Raw genomic sequence first — 26,667 nt, 5'->3', positions numbered from 1 at the left:
GGTGGTGAAAAAGGTAAGGCTTTTTCTTTGATCGGAGGCCAGTGCATATAGTTGATGTCTTACAATTCACTTATACTTAAGGTGGTGCAAAAACAACTTGTTGGACATCAAACCGGCACCTGAACCTTTCCTTTTTTTATCGATGAAGATGGTATTCAAATCCATGAGTGCAGCGCACAATGGATTAGCAGTCCATCGCCTTAACCTCTCGGCCACCTCACCATGTATGTCTGAAAAAGTTAGTGCTCTTTCCCCGATCTGAGTCCACATGCATATCATCAGGATACCATCGTTATGTTTGAGGTGGTGAAAAAGGTAGTGCTTCTTCTTTGATATGAGGCCAGTGCACATAGTTGATGTCTTACAAATCACTTATACTTAAGGTGGTGCAAAAACACCTCGTGTGACATCAAACAGGTACCTGAAGCTAAATTTTATCATCGATGAAGATGGGATTCAAACCCATGAGTGCAGAGCACAATGGATTAGCAATCCATCGCCTTAACCTCTCGGCCACCTCATCATGTAACTGTGTAAAAGTTAGTGCCCTCTCCGCGATCTGAGTCCACATGCATATCATCAGGATACCAGAGTTATGTTTGAGGTGGTGAAGAAGCTTGTGCTTATTCTTTGATTTGAGGTCAGTGCATATAGTTGATGTCTCACAAATCTCTTATACTTAATGTGGTTCAAAAACACCTTGTGTGACACCAAACAGGCACCTGAAGCTAAATTTTATCATCGATGAAGATGGGATTTGAACCCATGAGTGCAGAGCACAATGGATTAGCAATCCATCGCTTTAACCTCTCGGCCACCTCATCATGTAACTGTGTAAAAGTTAGTGCCCTCTCCGCGATCTGAGTCCACATGCATATCATCGAGATACCATTGTTATGTTTGAGGTGGTGAAAAAGATAATGCTTTTTCTTTGATCGGAGGCCAGTGCATATAGTTGATGTCTTACAATTCATTTATACTTAAGGTGGTGCAAAAACACCTTGTTGGACATCAAACAGGCAGCTGAAGCTTCCCTTTGTTAGCGATGAAGATGGGATTCAAATCCGTGAGTGCAGTGCACAATGGATTAGCAGTCCATCGCCTTAACCTCTCGGCCACCTCATCATGTATGTCTGAAAAAGTGCTTTTTCCCCGATCTGAGTCCACATGCATATCATCAGGATACCATCGTTATGTTTGAGGTGGTGAAAAAGGTTGTGCTTATCATTTAATTTGAGGTCAGTGCACATAGTTGATGTCTTACAAATCACTTATACTCAAGTTGGTGCAAAAATACCTTGTGTGACATGAAACAGATACCTGAAGCTACATTTTATCATCGATGAAGATGGGATTTGAACCCATGAGTGCAGAGCACAATGGATTAGCAGTCCACCGCCTTAACCTCTCGGCCACCTCATCCTGTATGACTGAAGAAGTTAGTGCTCTTTCCACGATCTGAGTCCACATGCATATCATCAGGATACCACTGTTATGTTTGAGGTGGTGAAAAAGGTTGTGTTTATTATTTGATTTGAGGTCAGTGCACATAGTTGATGTCTTACAAATCACTTATACTCAAGTTGGTGCAAAAATACCTTGTGTGACATGAAACAGATACCTGAAGCTACATTTTATCATCGATGAAGATGGGATTTGAACCCATGAGTGCAGTGCACAATGGATTAGCAGTCCATCGCCTTAACCTCTCGGCCACCTCATCATGTATGTCTGAAAAAGTGCTTTTTCCCCGATCTGAGTCCACATGCATATCATCAGGATACCATCGTTATGTTTGAGGTGGTGAAAAAGGTTGGGCTTATCATTTAATTTGAGGTCAGTGCACATAGTTGATGTCTTACAAATCACTTATACTCAAGTTGGTGCAAAAATACCTTGTGTGACATGAAACAGATACCTGAAGCTACATTTTATCATCGATGAAGATGGGATTTGAACCCATGAGTGCAGAGCACAATGGATTAGCAGTCCACCGCCTTAACCTCTCAGCCACCTCATCCTGTATGACTGAAGAAGTTAGTGCTCTTTCCACGATCTGAGTCCACATGCATATCATCAGGATACCACTGTTATGTTTGAGGTGGTGAAAAAGGTTGTGTTTATTATTTGATTTGAGGTCAGTGCACATAGTTGATGTCTTACAAATCACTTATACTCAACTTGGTGCAAAAATACCTTGTGTGACGTGAAACAGATACCTGAAGCTACATTTTATCATCGATGAAGATGGGATTTGAACCCATGAGTGCAGTGCACAATGGATTAGCAGTCCATCGCCTTAACCTCTCGGCCACCTCATCATGTATGTCTGAAAAAGTGTTTTTTCCCCGATCTGAGTCCACATGCATATCATCAGGATACCATCGTTATGTTTGAGGTGGTGAAAAAGGTTGTGCTTATCATTTAATTTGAGGTCAGTGCACATAGTTGATGTCTTACAAATCACTTATACTCAAGTTGGTGCAAAAATACCTTGTGTGACATGAAACAGATACCTGAAGCTACATTTTATCATCGATGAAGATGGGATTTGAACCCATGAGTGCAGAGCACAATGGATTAGCAGTCCACCGCCTTAACCTCTCGGCCACCTCATCATGTAAGTCTAGAAAAGTTAGTGCTGTCTCCCTGATCTGAGTCCACATGCCTATCATCAGGATACCATTGTTATGTTTGAGGTGGTGAAAAAGGTAGTGCTTTTTCTTTGATCGGAGGCCAGTGCATCTAGTTACTGTCTTACAAATCTCTTATACTTAAGGTGGTGCAAAAGGACCTTGTGTGACAACAAACAGGCACCTGAAGCTACAGTTTATCATCGATGAAGATGAGATTTGAACCCATGAGTGCAGAGCACAATGGATTAGCAATCCATCGCCTTAAACTCTCAGCCACCACATCATGTAAGAATGAAAAAGTTAGTGGTCTTTCCACGATCTGAGTCCACATGCAAATCATCGGGAATTATTGTCATGTTTGAGGCGGTGATAAAGGTAGTGTTTCTTCTTTTATCCGAGGCCAGTGCATATTGTTGATGTCTTACAATTCAGTTTTACTTGAGGAGGTGCAAAAACACCTTGTTGGACATCAAATAGTTACCTGAACCTACACTTAACATTGATGAAGATGGGATTTGAATCCATGAGTGCAGACCACAATGGATTAGCAGTCCATCGCCTCACTCTCTTTCCCTCCTCATCATGTTTAGTTAAAAAAAATAGTGCTTTTTCTCTGATTTGAGGCCACATGCATATATTAAAGATACCAGAGATATATTTAAGGTGGTGAACAAGGTAGTGCTTCTTCTTTGATCTGAGTTTAGTTCATATAATAGATGTCTTACAATTCAAAACAAAACCATTTTTGACCTGAACTTAAACATTATCACTGAAACAGATTGGACTAAACCCATGAGTGCGGAGCGCAAGGATTAGCAGTACATCAATTTAACCTCTCAGCCTCCTTTTCTTGTGCAGTTGTTAAAGTTAGAGCTTTTTCTTTGATCTGAGGCCACATGCATAAAGTAAATATACCATTGTTGTCCTTGAGGTGGTGAAAAGTGTCATTCTCTTTCTTTGTTCTGAAGCCAAAGCATATCGTAGATGACTTCCTGTTCAGTTTTACTTTAGTTGGTGCAAAACCATTTTTGACTTCAATCAGTTACCTGGTAAAAATTGCATAGAAAAAGGCTAGAAACCCATGAGCATTGTTTTTGATTGTAAATAAATGTTTCCCAAGATTTGTGCTTGTTAAAACAGACTCTGTTATTCTATGTTGATTCATAGTCTGTAAATAAGGGGCCCATTAATTTTTTATGCTAAACATATTTTGCAATGGATTTACAATGTTGTGTAAAGACAGTAATATTTTTTTTATTTATAATCATTTGCATTCCCATATTAAGGTTTGCTTGAAAATATATATGGGAATGTGTATTTGTTGGACTATACAAGAATATAAAATACAGTACAAAGATACAATTGATATATTGTTTAGGTATAAATACAACCTATCATTAAAATAAAGACTTTTGAGGAGGGGTCTCAAACTTTATCAAATTTGGTGCAGCTGGAACCAGGGTCTGGGTAGGTTTGGGCAAATTGGGGTTTTCACAAAAAAGGTCTGTTTAAAAACAATCCCCTGTCCAGAAATAGTGTTGTTTTTTTAAATTCCCACAAAAATATAAGATATAAAAAAATGTAAATAAATAAAAAAAAATTAATATGGACATCAATCTATTATCAGTAAATGTATCCATAGTCTGTTATGGCTGCACTTAAGCAGTGTACAGTTTGATATGAATTTCTAAAAAACAACTTTTCATGTTGTCACTATGTTGTTACTATGTTGTTACAATCTTGAAATGATTGGAAATTGAGTTAGAATAGGCTCTGTCAAGCACCAAAACATCATGCCAGTTAGCAACCAGTTTCGCAAGCCGGCAATGTTCTCCAGATTGTTCAGAGAGCAGTCAATGATTTTCATGGCTGTGCTGATTACGCTGTGTATATTTCCCCTGTTTGCTGCTGTGCTCTTATTATACCACACATATGCCATATGCCAGAAGGGCCTCTACTGTGGCTTTGTAGAAAGACCCTAGCAACTTCTGTTCCATGTTCCTCCTCCTGAGAACTCTTAGGATGTATAGTTGCATTGGCCTCAAGTTACGAGTTTAAAACCTCTGATTTAGACCAAACAGTACATTTTTGTTTTTTTTTTGTTTTATGCAGTATGCACACTTATCTTTACAAGGAAGAACGTCGAAAAACCTAAACCTCTCACAAGTCAAACTGTGCCTCAAAGCACTAGCTCAACTCAAGCCTGATTTGGGAAACATGACGCTTTACTGACCCGGGAACGGATGAATGGCTCTGTTGCTATACATTTGTTGTGGACCTGACAAATAAATTAAGCCCGAGTTGGGCTCGTGTACACACAGAAGGTATTTGTCACCCGCTGGTCGGACCGTCTACTGGACTCTTGGCAACTATCTGCTAAAAGCTGCTCAGAATGTGTGTGGCCCCTACCCAGGCAGCCTCAGCCGACTGAAAGCGGGAAGGGGTGTTGGGAGATTGATGGTGCTTTTGTTGACAAACCAGGTCAACCTCTAGATGTCCACTGAGGTGGATACATTTGTCGAGTCATTCTTTTGCATAATATTGCACACACACAGTTAAGTCAATTTTATTTTGGGTAATATCTTAGGACAAGCATTAGAACCTAGGCAGATGAACTGAATTTGACCTTTTCCAAACTTTTGAATGTGCATGTGCTGTCTTTTAACCCTCCTCTTGTGTTAGCTTGTGGCGACCTGGGTCTTAAATCACCTGTCAAATATAATAAAACAATACTACATCATTCAATTTATTTCTCATATCTCAGTTACCTTGTTAGTTGCCCTTTTCCACAATTTTTTTTTCTTTTCTCATTGTGTGTGGGTTGTCGGGACATTTTTACATAAGTGTATCCCTCAGTTGGTCAAATTAACTTCAAGAGAATTACATAGATGACCGAAAGTGCTTTCTATTACCTGATTATCACACAGGGGTTTGACCAAACATCTGCTAAATCTTTTTTTTTAATTATTTGTTATTAATTTTATTTAGATCCCACTAACTTTCATGTCATCCATGGTGATGGAGTCAGTTTCGACCCATACATATTTACTTCAAGAAAAAGATTGCAAAAATAAAAGTGAAAATATAAAATATAAATTTGCCACCCAAACGACGGACAAGAAAGATCCAAATCAATTACTTGTTCCAAACCAAATAAATAAGAAAATCAGAGTAGAAGTCTCTAAGAGAGACATTTCTTGCTGTTAAAGCACAATATGTTAGTCTTTCTGTCCATACTGCTTATTCTTCTTTTAGAATCAAGTTGCCTGGAAATTACTCTGCAAATGACCAGCTCCATACTAAATTGACTACATACGTCTGGACAAGTCTGCTTTATTTTCTCATCTCATTAGCTGCACCACTTATCCTCAGTAGGGTTGCGGGGGTGCTGGAGCCCATCCCAGCAATCATCGGGCAGCGGCTTTATTTTTGTAGCGGTATATTGCAAAAAAAATAAAAAATTGAGAATCCCCTAAAGCTCACCTGAGTGGGAGAGGAGCTGGTTGTAAGTGTATTGTCTGAAACTCCACTTATGATTACAGTTTGGTCTGTAATTAGTATATTATGAACTTGTTTTTTACTACCGGCTTGAAATCAACCTGAACAATACAAATGTACCAATTAATAATTTAATTGTACTCTTTTTTGTTGAAATAGACATTACTGACATAGTCAATAAGCTTTGATGCAACAAACAAATGTCTGTTGTGTCTATATGCTTTTAAAATCTAAAGTGGGTCAGTGGCAGAGGTCAGTAGTAAGTACATTTATTCTGTTACATTCACTTGAGTAGGTTTTGGGACATTTTGTACTTCTAGGAATATTTTTAAATCCCTATACTTTTACTTGAGTCAATTTGTGAAGAAAAACAGTATTTTAACTCGTCTACATTAGGCAACATTGAAGTTGTTACTCAATAAATACCTTCCATGTAAGTACGCGTCTGTCTCCGCTAAGGCCCATTTGTTTTGACGCCGAACTCCAGCAGGCTCTACCATGTTTAACCAATCAAATGTAGCAGCCTTGTCCTGTGACCATATTCAATTTCAGCGGGGGACATTTTGTTTACAGATGAACAGGACGAAAATGTCGCTTAGCAATACGGACTATGAAAACACAGATAAGGAGGAGCACCCTTGTCTCGCATCAAAAGCAAGGGTGCGAAACACCAGCTATTATATGCAATGTCTCCTTTGTTCGAGTTCATGGGATAGCTTGTTGTTCTGCTTGCACAGCCTGTTGAGATACTGTGGGGCTTTAAATATGCCGCTTGGTGCTACATGTGCTTAATTTATTCATTTGATTTATACTATTTTAATTTTATCGTTTGTTAAAGCACTTGAATTTACTTTGATTATTTTAATCTGTTTTTTTAAATGAAATTTATTTTTTGTTGATTGGAGTGACTTTGATGATTTGAAGATCTGATTGGTTGTTTAAAAAATAAAATAAATTCAACGTTGCCACAGTTACTCAACACTTGGGTAATTTTTTCACCAAGGACGTTTTTACTTTTACTCAAGTAAGTATTTGGATGACTACTTCTACTTCTACTTGAGTAAAATTATTCTGAAGTAACAGTACTTTTACTTGAGTAAACATTTTGGCTACTCTACTCACCTCTGGTCAGTGGCGACTATTGGGATCATTCCCGAGCTGACAATTTGTATCACATGAAGACTACAAACTATCAAGACTAAAAGTGACCAAACTGCAACACATTACATTTATTTCAGTTTTCCAATCCCTTAACAGGTTTGGGGGGTAACTCGGCACCCAAGTTGGTATCTTTCGTCCCTCCAGATGAAACAGGACACAAGAAAGCGGCCATGTCACTCAGTTAAAAGCTATCGAAAGAAAATGTCAAAACAAGTTAAACCCCTCATTTAAACCAATATTCACTTGATTTCAAATTATCTCAAACAATATATATCAATATAATGAATACCTCTAATATCCACTTTGATAATTTGCCCTTTTTAATTACAAGCTTCAGCGTGTGATATAGATTAATTCATGTTTGTGTCTGCGGATCACTAACACCTGGGTCGTATGAGCACCACATCCTGTGGTGTGTCATGGGTAAGTACAGCCTGGCAGCGCCCATCCCTCTCCAGCCGTTTAATTTGGGAAGGGATGTTCTCCCCTCATGAAACAGATAGTACTGGCTTCCATTGATATCAGTAGCTGGGGAAGCTTTCTGATCTGATTCAAATGCAGCACCTTCATCATCTGGTCCCTTTCTTTTTTCGGTGTAAAGTGTCATCCTGCTCTTCAGAGATGGGCCGGACCTCGGCAATGATGTGTGACGACTATACAGATACTCGAACCGAAACCACTGAAAAAAGTATTTTTGAAATCATACTATCCGCATCGCAACACTTGTAGCTTTCACATTTTTGTTGATAAAACAAACATTGCGGCAATGACTTTTAGTCCTTTGCCCTTGTGACATGTTAAAGGCTCAAAGGCTCTTTGTCCGGAAAGACTAAAAAAGACGCAATCTGTTTTGGGTTTTTCCTTGTGATATATGTGTACAAACGAAACAAAAGGAAACGACTGGTCTCCTCAGGACAAGGTCATAAAGTTTGCTTGGTACAATGTTCTTTCATGAGAGTAGATAAGTAGTTTAATTTTGAGTTTTCACTCCCTCATGTGTCAGTGCCAATTCAATTAATTAGACATACAACATAAAGCATACATTGTTATTCAAATGAACGCATTTTTCCTTTTGCTTTTTAGCACTCATACATGTAGGTAAATAGCGCACTTTTTACTCACCATTGCCACCCCTGGCCAAAAGCCTAATTACAGCCTCAGTGTGAATCTCATGCATGGCCCCAATCTGCCCCTCCTCTCCCCTCTGTGTCTAAGCAGGTTTTTTGTGCCCAGGGTCTTAAAAGCTTTATTTTGTAAAGAATTCTAGGCAGTTCAAAAAGTCTTGGGCACATTTTGACGTTGAATATATACGAAACTATTTTGGATATAAATACACATCTGGTAAATTCAGAAAGCTTGTAATCTATTTTTTTTACATGAACCCTCTAAAAATATTTAGTGTGAGCACCATTGGTCACACAACACACATTAAGCCGATAGTCAAATTATTGCCAAACGCACCCCAGCATTGTTTTCTTAATGGTTCCAAAAGTTTTTGTTATTTGTGCCTTCATCTCACTCAAGTCTTTTGGAATAGGGGGCACATAGACCACTCCTTTCACAAATCCCCACAAGAAGAAATTGTGCGGTGATAGACCTGGACATCCACGCGGCCAGGATATGACATTGTAATACCTCTGCCCAGAACATCCAAATTCAACTGTCTGGCAGTGTGTTCAGAAACTGTCAGGTGTTGTTTGCAGTTGTCTTCTTAAGACACGCCAAACAGTTTTTGTAGGACACAGAAGTTCCCTAGTGGCAACAGTGACCCATTCACAGGGGCTCCTCTGGAAAGCATTACAAATATGTTTAATCACATCTTCTGAAGTTGAGGAGCGTCCCGTTCTTTGAGCTGGGCATAAGCATCCATCCGTCATAAATTTAATATGCCACCTCTTTATGGACTTCCTCTCTTGCGGCTCCTTTCCAAATTTTCTGCAAAATGCACCTTGAACAACGGTTTTTACTTATTCAAGCCACAAAACTCCTTTTCTGGTAGAGTGATAGCCGTTGATGAGTCTGAAAGGGGGAAAACAAATAATATCCTCACAAAAACCTCTAGGTACTTAGCTTTAAAACTGCACAACTTTTATCTTACTAAGACTCATATTATAGGGGATATGGGGATCCCAAATGGCTTTTGGAACACCTTTTATGTTGGTTCTGTAAATAGTCAATATTCTCAAATACTCTACAGTTCTTCTGACCTCACAGATTTTTTTCTCCCTTTAAAGATATGATAAGGAAAATGTCATGATCACCGAGGCTCCAAATTGGCTGAAGGACTTACAATGGACTATATTGTTGACTTTTTTTTACAACGGGGTTGCAAGCATCTGTGGAATTACAACTATTGCATCAAAAACCCAAGAATAAAATGGGTTTAATGTAACCATTGACCGGATCAAAACAGTAAAAGGTAATCTGGACGACACATTTGGGGAAAAAAACACATCTTAAATGGTGAAACAAATTATGCAGAGAGTTGGTTTCCTCTGTGCTTGGACGCAATCCTTGTATAAGACGCCCACCTATGGGAGGAGAAGTGAGGAGGAGGAAGAGGAGAGAGCAGAGGGAGGGAGTGATGGCGAAGAGGCGAAATTGAATGAGAAGCCTCTGAGAGATCTCGAGAGGAGCCGCCACAACAAAACAACCGGTACAAGCAGCAGCGGCGTTTATTTTGTTTGTTTAGAAAAACATTATTAATACGTGCATTCGAGCTCAGCTTTTAAAACTGGTGGAACTTTGTGGCGCTAAACGTTTTGGTGGAGAGGGAGGGGGGCCCTCAACATTTGAGAAGATGGACCACTTTTTGAGGACAGTTTGGCCATTGGCTTTGGTTCTACTGCACTTCAGCCTAACTCAAGCAGGTAAAGTATTGCTTACAAAAATGTTTGTTTAAGTAGAAAGATCAGCAAAAGTTGACTTTATATGTAAAGGAGTTTCTTCCAAAAGACCCTTGAAATCAAATATTTACATATGATGGAAGCCGCAGTGTTTCCCAACTGGTGGGTCGCGACGCAAGAGTGGGTCGTGGGCCTTTGCAAAATAAAATAAAACAGAGAGTCGAATACACTCCTTAACTGTAGATGGCGATAATGCCCTGCTTGATCTCTTCTTCTGGTTCTGTCAATCGGTGCCGTCACAATTGTGCTAGAGAAGTACCACATCTCATTTGATTGTGATTTTGTCTGTTTTACGAACCAGTTCGCGGGGTACTCAGATGGTCTTAGGGGGCTACCCGGTGCCCGCGGGGACTAGGTAGGAAAGCCCTGATTTAGAGCAGAGTTTCTCAACTGGTGGGTCGTGACACACAAGCGGATCCTAGACCCATTTTCATTGGGGCTCGAGCCTTTGCCCCAGCAAAATTATACCAAGAAGAAAGAAACTGAGGGTGAATTACACAGGATATGGCAATAATGCGCTGCTCGATCTCTTCCTGTCTAGTCAATCAATGCCGAATTGTGTTTGATATGTCCCACATCTTATTTTGTTTTCCTTTTTCTGCCCATCATAACGGTTACCAAAAAACTTAGTGAAAAGGGGAAGAAAAAAATGGAAAACAATGGCAACAGCAATTGAAAGAAATGATTAGGAAATATGAATATATTGTAATTTATTGTACGTGTCGGCCATTAAAGTTCTGCTTGCAGGTACAGTAAATGGTTTTAAAAAGCTTATATTTTTTTAGCTTTTATTTACCAGTATACTAACCTTTTAATCTAGCTATGGAAGTAATTATCGTTGTTTAGGTATAGGTTTTGATATTTTGGTTATTAATTTCTTCTAATATGTGGTTATTTCAAAGCTGTTTTACAGAAATGTATGCAATGTAAGTTTATAAGTAAGTACCATACTTGGAGTTATTAAGGTTTGCTGGTCTTTTAAAAAAAAAGGTGAATATAGTCCAATATGTTGATGTTTCGATAAATTTGAGAAGTGGACATTTTTTCTGCCAATGGGTAGCAGCTTGTTATTGGGGTGGAATGGTAGTTCCTGAAGTCGGACCTGTTGAAAAATACTGATTTGAGGAACTGTTTGTTGTACTCACACTCATTTGCAAATGATTCACGGCAACGCGTGAGAAAGATAACAATCCAGAATGTCTTGGCAAAGTTTTTTGTCAGGTGTACGCTTGTGCAAATGCATGACGTCACGCTGGCGTGTGCGTGCGAGCCGCTTCGCTTGACTGCGAAACGCTTTCTCGATGGCTTGCGAAAGAGCTCAACCACTGACTTAAAGGGAGTAGATTAAAATTCCTGGCATGGATCTATTGCGTGCTCGCACACTGTATAAAACTCCCTTACTTAGGCCTATTTGGCATTATTTTATAGCCAACCTATTGTTTCTCGCTCAATCATGTCCTTCTTGTTACATTTATACAAATTCTAAAAAAGCTATGACTGCGTTGACCGTTTAGTAAAGTTCATTATAGTGAAGTATACAATCATCTATTTTGTATATGTTTATTCATCCATATCTTGCCCAAGGCTTTAAAATCCTGGCCGGATCAATGCTTAGGCCTTAGCCAAGGGGCCCAATGAAGGTTTTTTTTTTTTTATATGGGCATGCTTTCTGCCAACCAAATAGTCTTCACATTCTAGTACTGTAATGCCTCGTCGCGGGGTTTTTTAGTCATGGCGACATCTGTTGCATTGGCATGCTAATCTGTTCTGTTGTGAATTCAAAAGATCCTGGGATGTTCAAAACTTGCTATGTAGAAAAATGTATTTATCAACTATTATATTACTTATTTTCCACTATTAATTCAAACCAAATAACAAACCCAATGTACAGGCTCAGGTATTTTTTTAGCAAATAAAAGTATTGTACTTTACAATTCTTTTTTGTGTGTTTTACGAACAACCTCTGTACTGTCAAATTACAACTTAAAAGAATCATGCCGTTTCATTGCTCAAATGTATTGATTGAGCAATACAATTTCATGAGGTACTTTGTCGCCATAATGTGATCTTATGAGAAATTGCAATTGCCTTGCATACGGTGACCCAAAATGTTGAAAGAACCATATTGGACCAAAGAAAACAAAAAGGCGAAGCTGCAAAAAAATTAAAAGCCTTATATAAGGTCCAAGCATTATAAGGAAGGAAACAGATACCGTAACTAATTATATTCAATGAGAAACTTTAATAATTTGTCCTGTTTCTCTTTCATCAGAAACCTAATGTTATTCCATCAACAAATTATTTTGAAAAAAAAAACAAACAATAAAAAGCCTCTAGGGAGCGCCAAGAGCTAGTTTAACAGTTAAGGAAGCCCAACTTTGTTGGTGATAGAAAGCATCTTCGTCTGGTGCTTTTGTCTGTCGCTGCAGCATTTTGTAGCATGCAGGCTCTTGATGCAGGACTTCGGGAGATCGGAGAGTAGTACATTACAGTAATCAAGTGATATCTGCGGGGCAGATTGAAAAAAACTGATGGGTTGCATGTGGCCCACAGGCCGTAGTTTGCCCACCCCTGGCTTGGAGAAAGCTGGATCAGGAAAGAAAACAAGTAATTTTACAGAGCATTCACTGTTACTATCAAACACTGTTAACCTTTTTATGAATTTGTATTCGAAAGAAGACTCCAATGGATTAAATGGATTTTGCATCTGTTTTAACATCAAAAGATAATTTGAGATGCACAACATGTTTGGAATTATGAGTGTGACTGGGGAACAAATTACTCTTGATTCTTTAGGTAAGAAAAAAACGAAACGGACATCCATTTTTTTTAGTCTGTTATGCCTTAAACGAACATCCTTTTTTGTATTTGACCTAGTTAAGGTTTAGTGGGAGTCAATCCTAGATGACCTTCATCGTGTTGACTCTGCATGGTGACCCCGCAAATCAGTGACTTGAACCAAATGAAGCAAAACCTGAACATATGTTCATCAAATGACTTGCTGCTCATGTTACCAGTTTACCGTGACATCCTCTAGATCAGTGTTTCTCAACTGGTCGAACTTGAGGACCCACCATTTCACGACCAAAATTAAGACGGTATTTCCACTTCAATGATTGTTCAGCAGAATCAGTAGAATATATTCACCTTAAAAAAAAAAACAGCAAAACCACAACGACTTAAAGTACTGTATATACTGTACTCACGTATAAGCATAGATCACATAAAGGCAACCCGCTAAAACTGCTTTAAATGAGCAACATACTGAAAGAAGTTCGTACAATATACACATACTAAAAGAAATACTGAAAACATTGTTTTTTTCAATGCCATCTTAGAATCCAGAAAAATAAAAATAAAAATAATAATTCAATGGTGCCAAACTATCTGTGATACAAAAACATGTTTTACTAATGTTTCATCTTTATTAAAAACAAAATAAAAAGCAATTTAACACCCCCAAAAATATAAGATTTTAACTTCATTTATTTCCTTTTTTTGCGCGCAATCTTAAACAAACAGTTTTTGAATATACATTGTAATCAGATAATTATCATATGCACATAAAAATAAGAGGGTACTGGTAATTTGTTGCCACTGACTGATTTTTATGAATGTTACAGTTACTCGCTGGAAGAAACAAAAGACACCGAACAATGGCAAGCTTTTTTACAAAGATAAAACTGGACAATTTATGTGGCACACTACAAAAGTTCTCTTGGTACATTGGTTAAAAAATACTGCTCTAGATGACTAGTGCAAGAATGACAGAAATTAAGCCAAAAGTAAGCATACCCGTATAGAATCACAACATTCAGTATAGTTCGATTTATTCAAAACACCAATTGTCCTAGTTTTTGTCAAACTCGGCCATATCTTGACTCTATTTTGAGGCGGGCGGTTCAGAAAAAGAATGTCAACTCCAAATTTGTAACTTTGTTTTTCAGTATTATGCTTTATCATTCAGCCTGCATTAGTAACCCACCCTAAATGATTTTCATGTTTGCCATTAAACGTGTTAAAAAATGTGTTTATTTTAACAGTTGAAAAAATTAGTTTACATCTGAACCAACTCACCACACTGAAGAAACTCAAGTAGGACCTTTCAATAAAATATACTTACCCTAATTGTCATACTGGTTTGAAATAAATACAAGGAAATACAAAATAACAGTTTTAGCTTTCCCTCTTGCTTTTGTGATGTAGTTATATTTTATAACACAACACAGTCATTCAAAAAATACGGGAAAAATCTTTTCAGGATTATAATTAAAAGTGTTAACTGGATGACTGAATGCAATTTTACAATTGTACACACCAAACTAAAAAACTCAACTCCTCCCATTAGAGGCAGGAAAAAAGCATTTGTTTTTTTTATTAATAAATAAGAATCATAACTGATAGAAATCATCGGAAAATTCACTTTTTTTTGTTTTTACATACTCAAACTTTTATAGCGGGCCAGATTAAATTGTCCAACAGACTAGATCCAGCCTGTGGGCTGTATGTTTGATATGCTTGCTCTATTCAAGGGTTCTCATTTTACTTTGAGGTTTTTGAGTTTTTCCTTGCCTGCATGCAGGTTTTAAATCAGGGGATATTGTAATTGTGGCCAGTGCAGTTCTTTAAGACATTTTGTGATTGAGGGCTATACAAATAAACTTGACTTGTCTTTCAGCATTTCGCTTGACGCTAATGTTTCATATGTCTCTTCTTTTCATTGGTGATAGCTCGGCTTTTGAAATTGTTCCATTTTGATTAAAAAAAGAAGTAGTCACTAAAGACTCGTTGATGGCCAGCTGAAACAATAAAGTTGTAGACCCAGGAATCGAGCCAAGTGCTGTAATCGCATTCACAGCTGCTGCAATGTCCATCACTGTCTTATGAGGGCCTGTGAAGTGATGCTGACATGAACATACTGTGTGATTTTTATTGGGGATTTTCCAATATTCTAATACAAAATCTCTTGCAAGAGAAAATGCTAATAATGGTGCAATATTTAATTAACACTGACTCTGTACTGAGGACTCAAATTCTGCGTCAAAAATTTCCATCTACACAGTGTCTCGTTGCAGAAGATAACATTTCTGTCAAATTATTTTATATGTATATACATATATATAATACACACATTATGTTTTGTCTTTTTTAAAGCGCTCGTTTTAAGATCAAGAGATCGCAGTTTCAATTCCCGGCTCTTCTGTGTTAAATGTCGAAGTGTCCTTGGGCAAGACACTGAATCCCTAATGCCCCCAATAAGCAGATAGTTGCCTTGCATGGCTGATGCTGATATTGGTGTGTGAGTGTGTGTGAATGTGTATGTGTGAAGCACATTGTAAAGTGCTTTGGGAGGTCTTCAGTGGCTTGAAAAGTGCTATATAAGTGCAGACCATTTACAATTGAAACCATTTGTTTTTTATTTGGTCCAATATGGCTCTTTCAACATTTTGGATTGCAAACCCCTAGGCTACATACTTGCAATAGGTACTCAATGTTTATGATGCACTATTGTTCAGATGTTCAGAAAAATGTATTGTTATAGTCAAAGAACAACGGAACTTCGTTTGGAGCATCCAGTCATCCATTCACTGTAAAAAGTGTCAGAACCAGAACAGACGGTAGACCCAAGCGTGTAACGTTTCACACCAAGCTTTATTGCGGCAGCAGAGAAGTCAGGCGCAGGAAAACAAATACCAGCGATCCGGCAATCGCTGGACAGGAGAGACGGGAGGCCCACAAGATCGTAGCGTGGTCGGAGGGCGGAAACGAGTCGAGCAGCTGGGACGGGAGATCGGAGTCTGGTTAGAGATCGGAACAAGTCAGGTATTCTGAAACGATCGGGAAGCCAGGGACAGGGAATAAATACAGGATAACAGGATACAGGGCACAGGACAGGTCAGGAAAAGAACGGGAGCCAGAGTCAAAAAAATGCTTGCCTTGCAAGTGCGGAGGTTTGCTGACAGCCTTACCAGGAGTGAATGAAAGTACTGAGTTTAAATACAAATCAGGAAACGAGCAGCAGCTAGAGCCAAATGAGCGGGTACAGGTGAGGGCAATGAGCAAATTATGAAATACAAAGATCCATGAATATTTAAAATAAATATAGAATATAAAACCCAATAACAATATTCACATTAAAAGTAAAAGTGCAGACATGGTACGATAAAATCTTAAAAGCAGCATAATTGAATCAGTCAATGCTCAAGTGCAAATGTGACCGACTATTGTAATAACAAACTGAGTTGGTAAGTCGAGCTTTTCGAGCGGGAGACACTGGCCAGAAAAAAACGCAAAATCCAAAATAATAATACGTCATCAAGAAAAGTCTTTGTGACGGCCCCCTTAGTTTGTTAGATTATACAGTTCTGATGGCAAATATACTCAAAATAACACTATAATACTAGTGCCATATTATTGTTATTGTTATCATTATAATGTCACACATTTAAGATGGGACATGGCACTTTAGGATGAATACATAACAAACACTTAAAAGAGAAAAATAGGATAAAGAATGTCAGAATAAATACGCCAAAATATTTACAGGGCAGTATTATAAGAAAAGTGTAGATAAAACATTGTAATAATGTTTAACAGCAACAACATTTCCCAAATAAGTCACACTGTATATATTTTTCACAATTTCTTTGTTTATGGTGGTGATGGCTCTTGGGAAGAAACTGTCTCTGAGCCGATAAGTCCTTGTTTAAAGGGACCTGTAGTGCCTGACCAATGGGCAACAGGTCAAATAGATGGAGCGTGAAGAGTCCTTTCTAATGTTCTTGGCCCTCCTGTGATTTTGCAATCATACAATCTCCTCCAGACTGGGCAGAGAGCATCCAATGATTTTGTGGGCCGTTATGTCTGCCACCGTGCTTCATCTTTTTTCAGCTGTTTTAAGATGTGTGCGTGCTTATATGCTTGAAGTGGAATGGCCATGTATGTACAGTATGTCAAGAAAATGACACCCTATATAAATCAATATTTTTCTTTTAAATTAATTAGATTTAAGTCAAGTCAAGTCATGATTATTCATATAGTCCTTAATCACAAAGAGTCTCAAAGGGCTGTACAGATCAAAGACTAACTATTATTTCACACTATTAAACTACTGTACATGAGGCCAAAAGATACACATATTATCAACATAAAGTATAGGTTATTCATATGATATAGAGTAGAAGTGTGTTTTAAGCTTAGATTTAAACATTTCAAATGAGGTTACAGATCGAATCTCAGGGGGAAGAGCATTCCACAGACCCGGGGCCTGAATGGAGAACGCTCTCGAACCTGTGTATCTCGCTCTCGAACCTGCAGATCTCTGCTTGGCTCTTGGGATCACAAGTAGACCAGCGTTTTCGGAGCAAAGGCTCCGGACCAGAACATAGAGGGAAATTTATACCTCTAGGGGGCACTAAATAACACACACTGTCCCTTTTATTGAAGCCCCAGCTCATTATGGATTAATTTGTTACTGATTGACATATTTATTTCCATATGAATTCTTTATGTATTTTATTTTTGGATATTTTTTGTAAAAAAAATAAATGATATTTGAAAAGACAATCTTTTTATCCAGTACAATCTTTTTATGTGAAAAACCTGATTTTGCCCAAGCTTACCCAGACCCTACTTGGACAGTCCCCAGATAAATAGAGTTTGAGACCCCTATTGTAGAAGGCTCACGTGCCTAAAACTGTAAAAAGAATTGTTATGTGTTTGACATTTTTAGGAGCTGGAAACTCTCCCCAAACATCACTTGAGGGTATTCGGTGATTGAAGAGTGTGACGGAGGCAGACACAGTTGTAAATGATGTTTTTGCTCGATCTTCATAGTACGTTTCAGAGCAAAAGTACTAACATGCGGTGGTGCCTTCCGGGGCAGGTGTTTTCCCTGAGGGTCCGGCAACTCTTTGGCCTGCTGGCCCATCTCCCTGTCAACAAACATGAGTCGTGAACAAACTTTGCAGAGGAAGGAATGCTGTCTTGATGTTATCCGCCAGCATTGCCATCTGTCAGCTTGTCGACAAAATGGTTACGTCGTTTTTGCGTTCCGACCACTTAACCCAGGGGGAGGCAAACATGCGGCCCATGGGCCGGATCATGCCCGCCAGCAGATCGAATCCAGCCCGCGAGACAACGCTGAGAGAAGTAAAAGAGAGAAGTGAGCTGCGCTTTTAAATATGCCCACTTGATGTCGCCAAAGCCAGGCGCCACTCAAAGACATTGTAGCTGTATTTGTTTCTCTTGCTCGCTCTCTCTCTCTTTCTCTCTCTCTTTCTCTCTCTCTTTCTCGCTTCTCTCTTTTCTCTATATTCCTTTTTTTCTTTCTCTCTCTCTTTCTATTTCTTTCTTTCTCTCTCTTCTTCTCTCTGTTGGCCCCTTAATTTCTCTCTCTTTGTCTAACTTTCTCTTTTTATCTCTTTATCTTTCTTTGTGTATCTCTTTCTCCTCTTCTTTTCTTACTCCCTCTCCATGTTCATCTTTTTTTCTCTGTCTTCCTTTTTTATTTTCTCTCTTTCTCTACATCTCTTTTGCTCTTTTTCTCTCTTGCTCTTTTTCTTTCTTTTTTGTTCTCTTTCTTTATCTCTGTCTCCTTTACTTTTTCCATCTATTTTCTACCTCTTATTGTCTCTCTCTCTTTCTCTCATCCTACTTCTCTCCCTCTCTTTCTTTCTATTCGTCTCTATTTGTCTCTCTTTCTCTTTTGCTAGCTCAATCTCTTTATTTCTCTTGCTCTCTTTATCTCTCTTTCTTTTTTATCTCAGTCTCTCTCTCTCTCTCTCTCTCTCTCTACCTCCCTCCTTCTTTTTCTCCTACTCTTTCTTTCTTTCATTCTACTTAGTCTACTAGTCCGGCCACCTCATTTTTTTCTACCATGTAGTCCGAGCTCAAATAAGTTCGATACCCCTGACTTAACATACGTTTAGAATTATTTTTATTTTTTTTTGCAACGTATCTTAATGAACAATCACCATGTGTCTTTGAGGTTGACCTAAATCCATCTGTCAAAGCCAAATAACTGTAGGAGAAGTTGTCCAATTTAGTGAAATATCTGGTCGCTTGCTTTCATCACTGCTATCATTTTGATGCTCGTGAGTGCACGAGGCGTATCCGCCGAGCACTTGTAAAAAAATCTTTCCCAGCCCTTTCTCAAGCTGTCATCTCGACACGCTCGGACGCAATCAGATAACTCAAAGCAGACCCCGAAATGGCCGTGCAGCATACGTTGCAATCGTGATAACCTTTAGTTCTTCTCATTTTGCATTCATGAAGCAAGCCAGCATCTTGTGTGGCCGAGTTAAAATCTCTCTTCTTTTCTTTGAGGAGTAAACATCAGTGAGAAAATTGGACATGGGTGGGGTGAAAATTGCTTTGTGATAATAGTACGTTAAATTCATCAATTTTCACAAGCTACTGGGCAAAACAGAACTACAAAGTCAACAATGACTTGATAAAAAGTCAGTGGAGTGGAGCACAGTAATTAATTTCGATGATTTATTTTCCCAAAATAGTCAGAGATCTTTATGCATAAAAAAGAAAAAAAAGTGAGTCTCGAAAATCCATTAAAAAGGTTAGACCAAGTACAAAGAATAATGGAGTTTCACCACTTTGAGGATAGTCACACCCAACCATTTTATAGCCAAACTAAATATACCAAGTTCTGAACCATGCCTTGATACGGGTATAAGCTACTGTTGCAAGTATAAATACCTTAAATTAAGGCTTGTGTCTTTCGCCATTAAAATATACATATTTATAGTTTTCACGGGCATGATGACCAAGATTTTGACTTCCATCAATTGAGGCTTATACAGTTGGTAGTTGCATATTTACATGGATGCCTGTATTGTTAAACTTATTGCATATTGTGATAGCTATTTTTTGTTTGTATTGGTCAAGTGTTTTTTTTTGACCCAGTTTTCTTCAAAGAACTTAAAACAACTGGGATTTTTGTATTTGTTGTGAATATATTATAGTTATAGTTTAGTAGACATTCAAAATGAGGAAAGAGACATGAATAGATTTTGACCAAACTAAACCGTCAGATAAGAAATTCTAACCTGTTCCAAAGGGAGTCAAAATCACAATGGCCCAACACTGGTTAACTTCTTTTAGGAGAGGTCCATGCGGATCGCAGTTGTCCTTAGGGGGCACCCATGTGCCCGCAGGCAACACGGTGGAGACACTTGAAATAAATTATTTCCTTATTATTCATCCCTTTTTATTTCCCATAAACAAATTGAAAAAATGTTTCTATTGTCCAAAAACAAAATTAGAAAAACATTTAATAATCTACCTAACAGTTGTCTCGTACAAAAATACATGCAATTTTTTTGTTATTATAAACAAAACTTTCAAGAACGCAGGATTATGCTTGAAACATAATTATTCATTTCGGATCGAACCCCAAAATTTGAGTCACTTGTTAATAATCGAAAAATGTGGGCGGCATTGTGTTAAATGAGTCATTTTGTTTAAAAAACCTTAAATAACGTTAACAACATTGAACGTTGAGATTTACATATGTAGATGGCATAGTATGTCATAGAGCTATGTCAGTTTGCCAAGATAGTTTTCATGTTTGCTTATACATTGTTAGAGGGTTTCCACCAGAAAATGTACCCTGTCTGTCACTCAAGACCACACTTTTTGGGGAAGAAATCACAGAAACATAATCATAAACTGCGCTTGGAATGGTGAAAGTGCAGAAGCCAAAACAGTCGTTGACCTTATATAACAAGCGGGACGTGGACTGCCAAATGCTGGGGGAAACCCTGTTTTTCGTTTACAGTTACATTATTTATCACATATATATTTTATGAACAGGACCGTCTCCAAAAATAAAAATATCGTGATAACGTTTTCTTATTTTCTGTAAAGCTAAATAAAAAAAAATTGTCTGACATTCTGGATTAATGGCAAATCCACTAAAATGTTGCAAGTCTTTTACTATTTAAATATTGCAGATTAGTTGCTATTCTGCTTCATGATATGATAACATTTTGAGATAATATATGAGTGTTTGCCATAAACATAATTATTAAAAAATAACAATTATTAAGAAATATAAAATATATATAGCAGATATAATATTTCAGTTGATTGACAATGAATCCAGAATCCAGAATGTATGACATTTTTTGTTGCTTTAATGAATTAATTAATTAAAAGGCTTCCCTTTCAAGGCTGCTGCCCCCGCGACCCGACCGGGTAAGCGGAAGATAATGGATGGATGGATAATTAATTTACAAGAAACTTTCTGGGACAGTCTTGAATGTAAAAATATGTATTAAAAAAATGTATCTATAAATAAACAACTGGGTTCCCCTTAGCATTCTATTAGCAAGGTACCATGTTTTTAATTAAACCATATTAATGATTGTGTTTTGGCTTTTCCAGTTCGTTATTTCCCCTTTGATTTGATCTAAATCTGGGCCCTAAAATTATTTTCCTTGCATATGAGGAAATAATCAAAATATGAAATCCATCCTCACTTGATGAATGCTGCACCTACACCCACGCAACTCCTAATCGGACACAGATATGCATCTCCAAGCAGTAAATCCAAATTCAACCATTCGTTTTTTCCTTCCTCCTCTGCACTGATACCGGGTGCGGTCAAGAAAACGATGGGAAACTCCCGCTTGCTAGAATCCTCTTGGCTCTTCACCGTGTTCAATTCCCGCTGTTACTCCCATGTGCAATAGTTTACAATTGACAGTGTTGCATTGTTTGAGGCTGGGTGAAAAATTTCTGGTTAAATTTGGCTGTGTAGGTGGATTGAGTCATAGCTGGGCAATTTGAGATGGTTTTAGGACACCGACACAAAAAGTGCATTGTTTGTATGAGTCCAAAATGGCGGAGGAGCTTGATTAAGTGATAAACAAGGAGCAAATTTGGCCCTTTGGGTCAATAGCATTTTTGACAGGAGCTCTCTGGGATCATACAGAAAGTATGCAATACATTCTTGCACATAGTACTGTGATGTTGAAATAATGAAAGCTTATGCTTCTTCCCATGTCCTCTGACCTTAATACACGATTTAAAAACATTCTCCAGTCCGTGGGGATTTTGTGATATTTCTAACATAGTGCAGTGTAAGCACAGCACCACAAAGTCAACAATAAGCTTTTCAGGTTAAGCAGCTCCAACAACCCATTAACATAATTGCATCAGGCACGTTCCAAATGAGGCTTTTTACCATGTTAAGTGTGCCAAATAGATTCCAGTTTATTCTGCACACTTCACAATGTGAAATGTATTTTTTCCTAATGTGCATGGATAAAAGACAGTAAAGCATGATGGATACTTGATTTTCCGTGTTTGGAATTTTTGGTTTCCCCCAAAGGTTAGTGTTTTTTCACACAATGGGACACGTGTAGATTTGTTTTTTCTTTAACTTAAATATGCCAGAAGGTCAACAGTGTCTCGTTGCATGATAGTGTTTTGCTTTGGGCTACACACACACAAAGCAACCCGAGGAGTCAAAGAAAAAAAATTGTGTAGTCATGGTGAACACTGACAGGTTGTCGTGTTTACGATAAAGCATCTGAAGGGAAATATTCATTCGCAGAAGAGAATTCCTCAAACTGTACAAGTACACACTTCTTTCCCTGATAGTGAAAAAGATAAGTTACACTCAGCAAGCAGTGCAGAGCTGTAAAAACTCACCTTGTTGTAAGATGCTAGTAAGCAGCTAGTTTGTTTGAATTTCAAATGAGAAAAAGCCATCCAAAATTGTTCAACAAGGGCGATACTCCAAACGTAATTACTTATAAAATCATCATTTGAATTGACCTTTTAATATTCTCTACTACGATGCACTGGTAAAAAGCAAGGTTACACAGGTTTAAAAGCAATTTGATGCTTAAAGCCTGTGGTCCCTAACCACCAGGCCAAAGACCAGTATACAGCCATGGGTCATTTGTTCCCGGGCCGCAAAGAAAGAAAACAAATATTCTACTGACATGGAACGTGAAGGTTTGAGTAAAAGTCAAGTGTGGTTCACATGGGCTGCCACATTGGAAGCGCAACTCCACAGAATGGTAAATGGTCTGCATTTCTATCGCGCTTTTCAAGTCAATGAATACCTCCCAAAGCGCTTTACAATGTGCTTTACACTTACCCATTCACACACACCCTCACACACCAATAGCAGCCATGCAGCTATGCAAGGCGCCGACCTACTTATTGGGGGCATTGGGATTCAGTGTCTACAACAAAGGATGAATCAAATCAGATTTCTGCACTACTATAGCTAATTATCATGGAACTGTGGTCAACTGCAGCAAACTATGTCATGCTAGAACGATTGCAAACAAACATAAGGCCATTAGGGGTTGGCGAATATCGTTATCATCAGTACTAAACAAGCACTTGGATCAGATGGTTACGATTGTCCTTTGGGCAGAGTTGAGGGGTCCTTGAACCATGCATTGTTTACACCATTTATTCTTCACTGGTCTCGGCCTTCGGAACCCACCCTCCCTCTTAAATAACAAGCCACAACCCAAATTCTCATCTCATTAGCTGCACCGCTTATCCTCAGTAGGGTCGCGGGGGTGCTGTAGCCCATCCCAGCAATCATCGGGCAGTGGGCAGGGAACACCCTGAACTGGTTGCCAGCCAATCGCAGGGCACACAGGGACAGACAACTCACTCAATCATTCACACCTAGGGACAATTTGGACTGGCCAATCCACCCGAAATGCATGTTTTTGGAATGTGGGAGGAAACCGGAGTGCCCAGAGGAAACCCACGCAAGCACGGGGAGAACATACAAACTCCGCACAGGAAGTCCGGTAGCTGGATTTGAACCCACACAGGAGGTTCCCAAGACCTTAGAACTGTGGCGCACACGCGCTAACCACTGAGCGGCCGTGCTGTCCCACAACCCAAATTAACAAAACAAATTCACCTTCTCAAGTTGATTCATTAAAATGATTATGCAGTTTAAACCAGAGATAGTAGAATATATTCAGATAAAAATGATCAGCAAAAACAAAACGACTTTAGGTTACACTATTCTCTTGCTCAATTAGGTCCATTTTCGGTAATCCAAAACACTTTACTTCAGTGGCTTAATCTTCAAGATAATCAAATCGATATCTCATATAATCTATGCATTATTTATGTTCGGCCATGTTCTACATTTACAGTGAAATATTGCCACCTGCTTTTAGGGAGAAGCCTCAAAATGTGAAATAAAAGCAAAGTATATTACAGTTTAATCATTTCAAATGACCCTCAGTTGTCTTATTATTTTCTTAGCATTATATTGTGAAGGCAAAGGCCCGTGACCCATTTTCAGTCTGACAGGCAGTTGAGAAGCACTGCTTTACACTATTTGCACTTTCTCACTTTAAGTTCATAATATTGTGCAATGGGAAGTATAGCGGTTGTGTTGTATTTGTCTTTTTATTACTTTGCTGCTTTTTTAGTTTGACTCTATTGACTTATGTGCTTAAACAGTCGTATAAGAAATAGATAAAAAAATAAATCAAACATTATTAGGGGCAAACATCTTTGTGCTGTGTTTTTCGTAATTATAATAAACTAACACTTTGGGGGATTGTCAATTTTTTAATGATCATGAAATTTCCAGGCAAAGAAGTATCTGTATAGATACAACTGGTTATCACCTTTGTCTAGTGGCCATGGAGAAAAGATTGCATGAAGACACATGCAATTCCTAAATCCACACAACACAGACACACTTTTATGCAAGGGTAGTTTTTTTTGGTTTGTAATTTGATTACTTGGTGTGTGGCTCGTCATGTCCAGGGTTTTTTGCATTGGGTTGGCACAGAGTTGCCCATGTCATGTCATGTTCGTGCGGTGTTACAAGGAGGTTTGTCCGTTTGTTTGCCTGTCCACTCAAAAAAAGAAGGAGTGTAGACAACACACCATCTTTTTACACGGTGTCAGATAGGTGAAAACAAAAATGACCCAGCATTTTTGGTTTTGCTGACTCAGCAGCTTATCTGGACATAGAATGTTATTCGTTGTATACATGCGCATGTCAAGTGTTTGATAATTTCGTTCTGATTGGGATTTTTCAAATCTAGCCATTTCAGGATATTATTCTCCGTCTGGTCTCAGATGGGTTCTCTTCTCATGTGCTGGTGACCCGACCAAAAAGGAAAATGCCACCCAAAAATGTTTTCGCATCTCATGCGAATGATGCTTTTATAACACACAGCCATTCTAGTTATTAATTTTGTTATTGTTAATGCTACGATTGTTATTATTTTCTTATTAAAAAAATAACTCTGACATTAAAACAGTCCCTGGTAAAAGAAAGTTTGCGGCCTTAAACGCAGCTCTAGAACAGCTTTGCTTGGCAGATCAGATCATTTAATGAAATACTGACCTTCTCCTTAATTACACGCATTTAACTTTTCTTTCCCAAAGGAAATTGATTCGCAATCCAGAATTAAAGGGGAGAAACAAAGAGGTCACTAGGGGATCGGGCTAACAAGCCGGCTGAATAGAATCATTAAGTACCTGATCCCAGACAAGATGAGATGCAAAAAGTCAACCAGGGACAATACATCGCTCTGGCAAGAAGTGGCTTTACATTTTAATGAAACGAGTCATCTACAGTTTTTATGGCTCTGCAGCCCATTGTGGGACTCAACAAAGCACTCGTGGCCTTTTTCTTTTTTTCTTTTTTTTTAACATGCATATGTTAATGTTTTTGCAAATGAGCTAAATACCAGAATGCATTTATCGTAAATCCTTGAGACGTTTAAATGTTTGCATTTCATGTGTATTCTGTAGAAAAACCCTAATGGGCAGAATTTGGTTGTCTATTGCTAACAATACAGTGCCTAGCTAAAGTATTGGCCTCTAAATATTTTTTTTTGTCGTTTTGCCACATTTCAGGCTTGAAACAAAACTGGAAAACGGAAATTGTTTTCCAAGAAACAATTTGTGAGATACAATCGTGAAGTAGAGCCAAATCGTTTCAACGTTTTTATATGATATTTACAACGGAAAAAATTACAAGTAAGCGTAGCAATAATATTGCCCCCTGTTGTCTCAGCTTAGCCAACTGACTCCAGAAGTTCTATGGTCTATGAAAAGGTCACTGGAGAACACACAGCAATATGAAGACCAAATAACACACCAGGCAGGTCCGGGATAAAGTTGTGGAAAAGGTCAAAGCAGAATTGGGATACATGAAGATTTTGCAACATTTACATCTTTTGGAGGACTGACAGCAATAATAGCGATTGAGAGCATAAAACCACTGCAAACCCACCAAGACCTGGTCATTCCTCTAAACATTCGGCCCAAACAAGGAGAAGACGAAGCTGTCAAAGAAACTGACAGGGAATGTTGGACAGACCCAAATGCAGGACACAAGGAGACATAAAAAGAAGAGGTGATCAAACCCCAATATGTGGTGTTTATTTAATAAGCAAAACATTAATTTATTAATGATAGGGGAGAATGGA

At 38.3% G+C, this 26,667-nt stretch overlaps 1 protein-coding gene and 8 non-coding genes across 10 annotated transcripts in view; 1 reads left to right on the top strand and 8 right to left on the bottom strand.

Moving 5' to 3' along the window:
• Positions 1–26,667, top strand: part of col5a3a (collagen, type V, alpha 3a) — a 95,996-nt gene that overhangs the window by 3,064 nt on the left and 66,265 nt on the right. Inside the window, exon 1 of one of the 2 annotated variants that reach the window (XM_088330469.1) lies at positions 9,928–10,165. The exons of the other annotated variant lie outside the window; for it this stretch is intronic. Within the exon in view, the coding sequence (XP_088186595.1) occupies positions 10,096–10,165 (70 nt within the window). The 5' untranslated portion in view covers positions 9,928–10,095. Of the gene's footprint in view, positions 1–9,927; positions 10,166–26,667 lie in introns of those variants that run through there. 2 annotated transcript variants of the gene reach the window in all.
• Positions 141–222, bottom strand: trnas-gcu (transfer RNA serine (anticodon GCU)). The gene has a single exon. It is a non-coding gene; the product is annotated as a tRNA-Ser (tRNA).
• trnas-gcu (transfer RNA serine (anticodon GCU)) lies at positions 442–523 on the bottom strand. Its single transcript has one exon. It is a non-coding gene; the product is annotated as a tRNA-Ser (tRNA).
• Positions 743–824, bottom strand: trnas-gcu (transfer RNA serine (anticodon GCU)). The gene has a single exon. It is a non-coding gene; the product is annotated as a tRNA-Ser (tRNA).
• trnas-gcu (transfer RNA serine (anticodon GCU)) lies at positions 1,341–1,422 on the bottom strand. The gene has a single exon. It is a non-coding gene; the product is annotated as a tRNA-Ser (tRNA).
• trnas-gcu (transfer RNA serine (anticodon GCU)) lies at positions 1,642–1,723 on the bottom strand. The gene has a single exon. It is a non-coding gene; the product is annotated as a tRNA-Ser (tRNA).
• trnas-gcu (transfer RNA serine (anticodon GCU)) lies at positions 1,939–2,020 on the bottom strand. Its single transcript has one exon. It is a non-coding gene; the product is annotated as a tRNA-Ser (tRNA).
• On the bottom strand, positions 2,240–2,321 carry trnas-gcu (transfer RNA serine (anticodon GCU)). Its single transcript has one exon. It is a non-coding gene; the product is annotated as a tRNA-Ser (tRNA).
• Positions 2,537–2,618, bottom strand: trnas-gcu (transfer RNA serine (anticodon GCU)). The gene has a single exon. It is a non-coding gene; the product is annotated as a tRNA-Ser (tRNA).

Source organism: Urocampus carinirostris, chromosome 1 (assembly GCF_059441175.1).
Source record: "Urocampus carinirostris isolate Australia breed hairy pipefish chromosome 1, RoL_Ucar_1.0, whole genome shotgun sequence".
NCBI classification, from domain to species: Eukaryota; Metazoa; Chordata; class Actinopteri; order Syngnathiformes; family Syngnathidae; genus Urocampus; species Urocampus carinirostris.
This window is presented reverse-complemented; position numbering and strand designations above follow the sequence as displayed.